The sequence below is a fragment of the Acanthisitta chloris genome, unplaced genomic scaffold (assembly GCF_000695815.1).
Source record: "Acanthisitta chloris isolate BGI_N310 unplaced genomic scaffold, ASM69581v1 scaffold774, whole genome shotgun sequence".
Taxonomy (NCBI): domain Eukaryota; kingdom Metazoa; phylum Chordata; class Aves; order Passeriformes; family Acanthisittidae; genus Acanthisitta; species Acanthisitta chloris.
Window position 1 is genome coordinate 69148 of NW_008670767.1, and position 10886 is coordinate 80033.

General features: G+C 38.5%; 1 protein-coding gene across 1 annotated transcript in view; it reads left to right on the forward strand.

Moving 5' to 3' along the window:
* The first annotated feature begins 236 nt into the window (after positions 1-236).
* The window catches only part of LOC103801366 (cytosolic phospholipase A2 epsilon-like), a 34030-nt gene continuing 23380 nt past the window's right edge, over positions 237-10886 (forward strand). Inside the window, exons 1-3 of the mRNA XM_009073779.1 lie at positions 237-263; positions 6022-6094; positions 10185-10321. Of these exons, the coding sequence (XP_009072027.1) occupies positions 237-263; positions 6022-6094; positions 10185-10321 (237 nt within the window). The remainder of the gene's footprint in view (positions 264-6021; positions 6095-10184; positions 10322-10886) is intronic.

Genomic DNA, 10886 nt, shown 5'->3' on the forward strand with positions numbered 1-10886 from the left:
CTTTTAACATTGGACTTACATGCAACTGGGGCTGCAATGGGATCAAATTTAAGTTCAAATGAGGTAAGCAAAAGAAACAAGCATAAAGTGGGTAAATTTGTCTGATATTTCAGCAAAGTTGATCACAGAGGAGAACAAATGGTTTGAGGTATATGGGCAAACCTGCATGAGGAGTTCCTGCCAGCCATACAACTCGGTAACTTTTAACATTGGACTTACATGCAACTGGGGCTGCAATGGGATCAAATTTAAGTTCAAATGAGGTAAGCAAAAGAAACAAGCATAAAGTGGGTAAATTTGTCTGATATTTCAGCAAAGTTGATCACAGAGGAGAACAAATGGTTTGAGGTATATGGGCAGGGATTGCTGCAAGAATGGCTTTCTTAGTTAGCCTTTTATAGAACCTCATGGCACATCTGCATTTTCAAGCTATGCCTTAAGATTAACAACTTTGCTTGTTGTCGTCCGTAAAAAAATAAAATGCTTCATGTCAAGAGAATAAGAAGCTGGCAGAGTTGTGATGGTGTGATGGTGGTCAGTAAAGCACCTAATGAGTGTTGTTAATAGCTCTAATATGGCTATGATTGTGAGATGTTTTGAAATGTCAGTCTAAAATAAATATTTAACAAGTAGTTTAGTTTTCTTAACTTTGCCTTGTGTTGTTTTTCCTAGACTTTTACGGGCACCTCAGCACCAGTGGTGGGAACGGTAGGTACCAATTAGCTGGTCCTTCATTAAAGGCTGTCCAGTGTTGATTGTAGGTCACCAGAAAAAAATGTTAGGAATTCAATGGCTCGGGGGGAAAAATGTGCAGCAATTTTTACCGAGCATTGAAAAGCTGAGCTGTGACTTCCACTCTGTAGATGAAATACTGCCATTGCTTTTTGTAAGCTCTAGGTAGTCTGGCCTCTGTTAGAGGCTGATGCTTATGATGTGAGTGTTGCACTGTATCTGGGCTGGTTTGTACTTCACCTACATTAATTTTTTTAATTCTTCCTTTTTTTAATGTTTTGACTACTTTGGATGAAACACCCCCTTTTCTTATAGTTTATTACTTTATAAAAAGACCCTTTAAATGGGTCTTCAATTGATCTTAGTGCCTTAGATCCTTGTAGCCTCTCTTTGCAGTGTAAGGATCTGTTGTAGAGCTTGCAATTCTCTGTACAATATGGCATTTAAAAACATAGCATCAGAACAAGTAAAACTACAGTAAATATGTTGTGTTCAGCCTCCTGACAAGCCTGATCTCATAAGCCTAGTGGGAGTGGGAGCAGTGCCCAAACTGCTCTGAAAGTGAAAAAAGAGCAAGAGGCATTTTGTAAAGGTTGAACTGAGGATGAATTCTTTGTGCAGGCAAATGAAGACTCCCTGGGCAATTAGAAAACATTTATGTTAAGAGGTATTAGCATAAAGGAAAATACATCAGATAAACTACTGTGAGCCAGCAAATGAGCAGTGGCAACAGGATGAGGCTTTCTTCAGACACTTGCAATGGGTTTGTGTCTAGTCAGCATCAGTTGCAACTCTCAGGATCTGTAGTTGGAAAGATGGGCTTTTGCCCCTCTTTCAGCAACGTGAGGGTTTCCTAGCCTGGTTTGTTTTGAGCTTCGATTCCATGTGGGGAGTTCAGAGTGATACAGAAAGTTTCTGAAATGGTGGGAAATTAAGTCTGTGAAGATTTGCAGTTATTGATAGTATCTGATGCCCAATTGTGCCTGAGAGCCACTTACCTTTCCTGTTCAAAGTGAAATACTGTGAAATTCTGTGGTAAAGCAAAGACTTGGCAGAGTTTCTTCAAAAACTAGCTTTTGAAATTATAGGCCTCTGTGTATAGTCTCGCAGTCCTAAGAAGTCAGCTAGAACCATAGTAATTGTTACTTTCAGTCCTGTAATGGTAGCCTGTGTTTAGAGGATCAATATGGTGTTTTTTCATCCTTAGTGCTTTTTACAATGTTAGTAGGTCCCTAGGTGTGAGGCCTGTACAGTTCCCTGTGTTTAGATTGTGCCTCTTATGTTTGATGTATTTAGTGTGGCAGAACTGACCTGAATACAGTACATAGAATTAAGAGTAGGACACAGACCCCTTCTTTCTGTCCTGAATTTTTGAGGCGCAGAGATAAATATCATGAAAGGCCTGAACTTTTTTCCTTCATTTTTCCTTTTGTATCATTTCTGGGATGTGTGTTATTTCTATTTGAGTGGCTATATAGATTAAAGGAAATATGCAAAATATTTGGTGAGAAAATTTTGGTAGTGCCCTTATGCTGACAGTCGAAAAAGTAACACTTTTTACATCACCCAGATTACTGTGCCATATCAAATTAATAAAGGCTAGAGTGGACCTGAGAAAAAAAAACCATGTCAAACTGTAGAAATGCTTGATTTAGTTTCTCTTCTAAGATTTGGATTTATTCTAACACTCAAATCCAGCTGTGGCGCTGCAAACAGGAAGAGAAGAAACAAATAACACATGAAAATTGCAGTCTGAAGCCACAAAAGTTTTGCATAGCTCTTGGAAAGAAGCAGGCGTTGAGTCACTGTTGCTCCACTTGTTTTCATTCTAGAACAACCTCGGCGACTTCTATTGACTTAGTAAGACCCAGCTATGGGATATTTTAAAATGGGTGAAAGCAATACAAAATATGCAGTACAAATAGTGTTTCTTATGTATTTGACCTTGCCTGAGGTGGTAGACACAATAATGTAATGAAATCCTACCTGCCTTTGAAGCTGCAAAACTCTTTGAAGTTAAAAGGTGCCACACACCTGACCCAGGTCAGAAGCAAGGCAGTGATCTGTGTTTTAAAGCCCTGCCACTCTTCCTGATAGGGTTAGTGATTTCTTCTTTGAGCTTCATAGTTTTTAAAGTAATGATGAGATTTCTGTTCCTTTTTGATGAAAAATTTAAGGGAAGAGTGCTCTGCTTGAAATTGGTATGCACCTTGGTAACTGCCTTTTCTCTTGATGTAACTTGGAAATGTTGTATGAGTTTCACTCTAGTCTCCTCAAGAAAACAATTCTATGACAGACTTTTAAGCTTGGAATTTTACTGAAATAGAGCTATTTTAGAGCCCAGTTATGCAACTCATTCATATGGACGAGCACTCACTTATGTGAACACTCCTATTGACTTCCCTGGGACTAGATATGTAAGGATTGCACAAGTGTGTCACAGAACTTAATTGAGTTTTTATCTGACGTAGGATAGTGTGACCAAGTCTTGCGTCTGCAACCTCATATTTAAGTAGTTTCAAAAGTGATTATTAAAATGCCTGGCTTGTGTTTCCGGTTTACGAGGTGAGAATCATGTGTCAGATGAAATAAATACAGAAGCTGAAAGTTGAAGTGTGTGTAATAACTGACCTGGGAGGCTTCTGATCTCAGAACTTACCCAGTCTGTGATATGGGCATCAGAACATTAAAGGGAAGGATGTGGAAGTCCTTGCCAATTATTAGCAGATAATCCAGTTTAAGATATGTCCCTCCAGTTTTTCTGTGTGACTTTGAGTAAGTTGCTGACAGCTAGACTTGACAAAGCATTTAGACACCTGAAAGATAGGAGCTCTGCCTTCCAACACTCCAGTATGGGAACAGACTCCACAACCCAGAGTGAAGTACTGAGAATTGCTTACATAAGTTTGGAGAGTAAGATACACCAGGATGGAAATGGTAACAGCTGAGAATGGAACTCATAAATAGGTACATCCAGGTAGCAGGAACAGCTGAGAACAGAAATATCTTTCATAGTTCCGATCTCTGTGTGCCATTTGGCTGCAGAGAGATACCACTATGCGCTTGGCATTCACAAAGTAAAGGCCTAGATGCTTGTTTTCAAAGACATGAGCAAAGGTTATTCCCTTGAAATGGTGCCAAATCTAGTTGTTAATAGCACTTCCCTGGGATGGGGAACTTCTGCTCAAGTCTGTTCTTTTGTATTCAAGGAATGCAAGCCTTATCCTTCCTGGATAAGATATATATGTTCCACCTCTTCAGTTGAAATAACACTTCTGAGGACAAAAACATTTATAATTTATGGGATGGGAAAGCAGGGACCAAGCATAAACATGTCACTAGATTTGGCAGGGATAGACAAGCCTTGGCTGCTAGTCCCTCTGCCTAGGAGGTGCTTCTGTGTTTTACCCAGTTCCATGTAATTCATATAGAAAAGTATTTCTGGCACTTCAGTTATATAGTCTGGGCATGATGTCTTGTGGTTGATTTTGATTGGAGACTGTAATCTTTTTTTTTTTTTTCAGTTTGTTTTGGTTTACTTGGTTGGTTGGTTGAGTTTTTTCCCCAAAAGTACTAAGTTGATTTATTCAAGGCATGCCTATCTAAGTTTCCCTTCTGGCCATGTTTGGGATAATGGAACCAATAGAGGTGTGATATATTCTTTGAGACAGCTGAAATGTCCCACAGCAAAGGGGTGGCTTGCAAACTGCACTGTACAGCTGTGCCCTGTACTAGAGTTTGGTCAGGTCAGATAATGTAGAACATATGTGCCCCTATCAGTGACTGCTCTAACCCTCCTGCTGCTGTCTCACTGCCCTTCAACTCTGCATTCTCTGCATCCTCTGCATCCTAAGGCCCTTTGCCAACCCAAAGGGAAGTGCAAGAGCATATGCTGGGGATTACCCAGGCTATTTCTTGGAGGCTGTTCTTCAGGGTAGCTGGGGTTTTCATTAGTGAGGACGAGGATCTGATTCATTACATTGTCTTAGTGTCAAATGCCATGTCATGGTCCCTCTTGCTTGACTCTTTGTCACAGCATTGTGAAACCCTTCAGGATAAGCCTTGCGTTACTGCTACAAAGACTTCATTCTGCAAAATGTGTAGCATATATGAAGGAAGTAATGGCAGGATACCTTTTATTAGTTAACATCAGTACATGGTTTTTACTTTTGCTGCTTATGATAAATACAGGCACTTCTGAGGCAAAGTAATAAACCCAATGTGTTTGTGTTAGGACACTGTATTAACTTTATTAGTGTATAGTATATCTATGAATGCATGAGTGAGTGGGTTTATGTGTAGATTTAGTATCTGTTCTTACCAACTGGTAGAGATAAAAAGATTAGACAGGTTTTGGGGCACAAAAAACTCTATTTCTATTCTAAGACAGAATCAGTCTGTTCAAAGCTAAATACCAATTAAAGCAAGTGCTGAGAGAAATTATATCTGTACATACATTGGTTTTACAAGAAAGATGTATCTGTGAAGTAGATGAGATGTTAGTGTGGGAGAGAAGAGAAATATGTTAAATAGGTATCTCCAAGGTGAAATGGGGAAAGGGTTAATTTATAGTCTGAGGAATATGAAGACACATTAGTATGAGCTATGGAAGTTATGAGTTATTATAAACTTAATATCTCTGAGTTCAAGGTGTCTAATATCTAGTGGAGTTGTGAGTTAATTCCCAAGATCATGTCTGGGAAGAATTTTATAGCTTTCTACTGGGGATCAGGGCTGAAGATCAGAGATGGATCAGAGTCTTCATAAGAAATATCTCATCACTGTCAGCTGCATTTCTGGCATTTTAGGCCTGTGTGCAGGAGCTTATGCTGCTGCAGGAGCTTGAGTTAAGCAACTATCGTGCACCAACACTGTTTGCACAGCTACTGTGACAGTATTTGGTGTCCCAGAGACAGTCTGTTCCACTGCAGGCAGTGGTGTGTAAGAGGGTGAGGACATCCATGCATGTGCTGTAGCGTTTATTTTGATAATAATCGAGTGATGTTAGAAAGAAGTAATCTTTATCAAATCCAACTCTCAGCACCTGTTCTCAAGTGACATGTTATTTAGAAATCTGTTGCTTCTATTTCAGATCTGATGAGAGTTCTGGTCCAAAAATGTGTATGTTTTTCCAGCTACTCCAGTTGGTTTGAAAAATCATATTGGCTCAACCTTAAAAACTTTCTTTTATCTATGTTCCTATAAATTCAGGGTTACGGTAGTCTGTGATTACAGACTATAATAATAATGTCATCTTTTTTTCTATTTTTGTTATGAATTTTTGTGTAGGCACCAGTATCTCCTTTCAACTTGCTCACTGTAAAAATACTAAGAGTGAGGAATGTCCGGAAGGCAGACTTACGTGAGTACTTTTGCTATTGTTGGATGTTTCTTATAACTCTTTAAAGAAAATATTTAGACTGTTATTATTCTCAAATTGTGTAGCAGAAAAAAGATGTATTGCTGCAAGCTTGCAAGAATTATTTTTATTTTGATACTGAAGCACTGCTTTCTGCTCTTTAAACTTAAGAGACTGACTCCGAGGTGATGCATTTTATATCTTGTTTTCATACTTCACTGTACAAGAAGTATTTTCTGCCATTTTGACATCAGACTTAACTGCTCGTCAGAGGGCTGCTCTGTAAACAATGAAATTTATCGTATTTTAAAGTAAGAAACCTGAGTATTTCCCACAGAATTTCTGGATGGAAGAATGGAGACAACTGGTAATGCAGATGTAAAAATAGCAGTAGCAGGAAGGCCTATGAAAATAGCAGAAGTACAAGCAAAAACATTCTATTACTTCTGCAGAGTTTATAAATATGCAAGAAGTGATGATAAATTCCAGTGTCTGGGAATTTGTTTAACCTAGAGAATGGAGCAGTTTTAGTCAGGAAAAAAAATGAACAGAGCACTACTGTGAGAGCTTGAAAGGAGCTAAAGTCAGAGGAAGTGAGAAAAGGATATCTAGAATAGAGACTACAAAAGAAAAATGTCATAGCCACATCACAGAACAAGAGTTAATAGTGAGAAGAGCTGAGGACAGAGTAAATATCTGCAGTAGGGAAGTCTACAGAGTCTGGTGACATCCAGGTGTGGAAACCCTATAATGATTCATCTTTTCTGCCCCTGCAGACTAGTGGGCATCAGCCTGTTGAACCAGAGTGCATGGCAGCAAATTTAAAATTAAAATCCTCAGTGGGAGAATGAGACTGTACAGATCTGGCACTGATTCACCTGGGGGAGGGACTGGTTTGGTTCTGAATTTTCCAATTCGTTGAAGACCTTTCTCACAACTTCCATTCCATAGATGCCGATCCTCAATAACACACTCTTCTAGGTGCACTGAGACTTATTCAGGTGCCTTTCAAAATGGAATGATGCCATTAAATCACTTTCATGTGGAAATGTGAATGGTGTTCTCTTTAAATCTGTTTTAATCTGTTTGAAGAGGCTGGAAAGATGTCAAGGACAAAACTGAAAGATGTAAAACAAAGAGAAAAAGTCCACAATATATTCCCCAAAATCTTGCTGAAAGTGGCTCAAAATCAATGTTCTTTTGGTACACTCAGAAATTCATGCAGCACATAAAGTTTTAGGAAAACCAGCTGTAAATTTTAGTTAAAATACTCTATATTTTGAGGTTTTGACTAGTGTGCTGGGTCAACAGTAGAGGAAAAACTTTTAGAGCTTGGATTTGATGCCTTCTGGCAGGAAGGATGTGGTTACATCACATGGAAATTGTGGTTAACAACAGTATTTTTGAATGACTGAATACTATCAGGAAACAAATCTCTGCTGCACTTACTTGTAGTATTCTGGGTTACTTAGTCATGCGTCTTTCATAATGTAATGCTACTGTCTCTTTTGTATATTTTTCCCTCTGGTTCATTAGACAAAGTGTGAGCATCTTCTAAAATGTAAAGCTCTGCCTTTCTTAGAGCTTAAAGACCTATTTTTATGTACAGAAGCATGCACTCTGTGGGCTTATAGTTGTATGCATACTTTTTATTTGACAAAACCCAGGTGTTCAAATGCCTAAATGGTGCTTTGAGCAACCAAATATGTGATCTGACCAGGCCATCACTGCAATTGCATCTACAAACCTGCATGCACAATTGCATGTGCATTTGTGTAGTCCAGCAGATAAGACTGCTTATGCTTCAGTTCCTTGTGGCTGTCCTTCCCAGGAACAACTTGCTCACAGTCACTCCTTACAACAGTGAACCATGCAGTCTTTTTTCGTTATACCTGTTGACAAGTCTGTCACACCATATGGCTTTAGTACTTTGTATTCTGGTTTCAAGAACAAATTAATATCATGTCTCTATCCCCTTGAAATTTTCAGGGCTTGTGCTTCACAAGAATAGCTTTAAAGTGTATCTGCTGGAGAGATTTGTAAGCTTTTCAGCAAGAGTATTTTTCAACAGAAAATTTGCTGTCTGAAGAAACATTATTGCGAAAAACCAGTCCATTGTTTGTCTCTAGTGGGATTGATATTTCAGGCAGTCTTTACATTTTCTGAGGCATTAAAAAGGCAAACAATTTAGCTAGTTTTCCTTGAAACCACAGTATTTTCAATGATGGGAAAATATCCCTTTTCTACCTATTTGTAGTGGTAACAGGATGCTGCTTGTTACAGTTCTGAGTTAGCATTTATTTCCTCCACTTTACCTTTTCATTTTTTTCTGGTTAAGTCTTGGTGTTCCCTATGTCAATTTACTTTTTTCCAACATATTTTCTCATTAGTGAAGTGTATGTTCTTTATTGAAGTGTATGTTTTTTCTTGGTCATTGATTCTTGTGTTCCTATTTATTTCACTAGCAAAATATAAACATGCTTCCAAAGTATTCCTCCTAACTGTTGTTTCAGAACAAGATAATTTTAATAGGTTTGGGTTTGGGCCTGGAAATCTAGACTGTGTTTTGGACCCTGACACTGACTGCATTATGGGATCTTGGGCAAATCACAGAATGGTTTGAGTTGGAAGGAACCTCAAAGATCATCTGGTTCCAACTTCCCTGCCATGGGCAGAACACCTTTCATGAGACCAGGTTGCTCAAAACCCCATCCCACCAAGCCTTCCAAGTAATTGAAGTTTTCTCAAAGTGCTTATTTGCTTAATCCTTATATTGCCACTGTGAAGTCATTCATCATTGTGTTTCAAGCCGTTTGAAAATGAAAACTGTAGCATTAAATTACCATTTACTGTTTATGTTTTCATCTGCCTACACTTGTGCATCTGCTGAACATCTGATCAGTCATGCTCTTCTGATCAGGTGTGGCTAAAGCCACTTTCTGGAAGAGCTTTCCTTCCCACAGTCATTATCAAGATTTTGTTGATTGTGATAGCAATCTTAACTACACAACTTGGCTGGTAGAAAAACCTAAGTCTGCAGTCAGTACTGAAAGATAAAGATGAAAAACATGAAGTAATTGTTCTTAATATGATGTAATAACACTGTTACACGTTTTGAGCATGATGCAGGCATTGACTGTGGGTTGAATTATTTGCCTCTTCTGACTCACAAGGTTGCTGTAAGAACCAGATGACTGGTTGAGCATTGCTACTGCGAAATAGGGAGATTACCTTACAGGTATGAGAGAAAGGCCATAGGCACCTGTATCATGCTTCAGCAAGTATCACTCCCTGGGATTCTCCCTGCAAACTTGAGGACTCAGAATATGGAAGAAGCTGATGTCTTTCTTGGCAATCATGGCTTCCTTCCCCAGACATGAGTGATGGCAGGATCTTTCCAGTCTGCAGATAGAGTAGTAGGACGAAATTGAACGCATAGTAATTTAATCATAACGGTAAAACTGATTCTGTTGTCTGAAAGAATTGCTGAGAAAGACACAATTTCTAAAAACTTTGACAAATATATGAATGAATATGGAATTGGTACATTGTGATTTGTCATAGAGAAAGTAAACACCTCATCTTTGATAGGAGAACACTTAACTTTTTGGTAAAAAATTCTGGTTTTCTTCATTTAAACCAGCTCTTTAATAAAGGCTTTAGTTTAGCTAAGAGACCAAATCTGGGGAAGAAATTCTAGAAAATAAGTGTTTCTACAGCGCAGAGTGAAGGTTGTGAGGTGTGTTGCCTGTCCCAGTCATTTGGATAGTCATGAATATGAAGCCAAATGCAGCATGTGCTCCATGTGTGCATGTACTGCGTGTGGAGTATAGTGCTATTTCAGATATAAAGTAATATTTTCTAAAAACCGTAGGTCTGACTACAAGTGAAAAGGTGGAAATGAGCATGGCAAATGTGTGAGGATGTCTCTGTTTTCCTGTAAGTGCTTCATTGTGTTGTTTACTCCTTTCCCTGTATATTTTAGGAAGAAAATCCCAACTGTGCTATCTTTGTCTGTTAGGGTTGAATGTGCAGTGTGCGGTAATTCTTTCTCTGGATACACTTTAACTCTGCTCATCATCTTCTTATACAGTCACCCTTTCAGACTGCTATGTGACACTGTGGCTGCCTACTGCCTCAGCTGAGAAGGTTCGGACCAGAACCATCAGGAATAGCAAAAACCCTGTCTGGAATGAAGCTTTCTGTTATAAGATCGACCGCCGTGTCAAGGTAATAAAAAGAAATGGTTTTCACCATTTCATGTATCCAGATAGTCAGTAGATTATGCAAAACTACAATAATCCAATACATATATAGCTATTTTTCAAACACTGGGGATATTAAACATACCTTAGTAAAAAAGCCAATGTTGTTGCTTACATCCTCCTCAGTGTTGTTCTGTTCCAGCTGTTTGTTACTTAAACATCTATGATACTGAAACAGTAAGAAGGAATTAAATGCTCTGCAGAATATGGCCTTACTGTACTGTTCCCAATCTTGACATATAGAAGTGTAACCCAAGATAAAAATCACCAAAAAATAATAGTAAAATCTGTTCTAGATAACGTGAAAATAAAGTCCTTTAAGCCTTCTTTATGTACCTGTGCCTGTTTTATACGCTTAGAGCCAAAGGCCGTAGGAAAAAAAAAAAGAAACATTTAATGCAGTTAATTATGACAAAATCATGAATGTTCTGCATGAACTGCTTGTCTTGTCTGCCTGGGAAGATGAAACAAATCTGCTTCTTTGTGTATGTAGTGTTATCAGTAATGTTAAGTCTAGTAATCCCAAATCT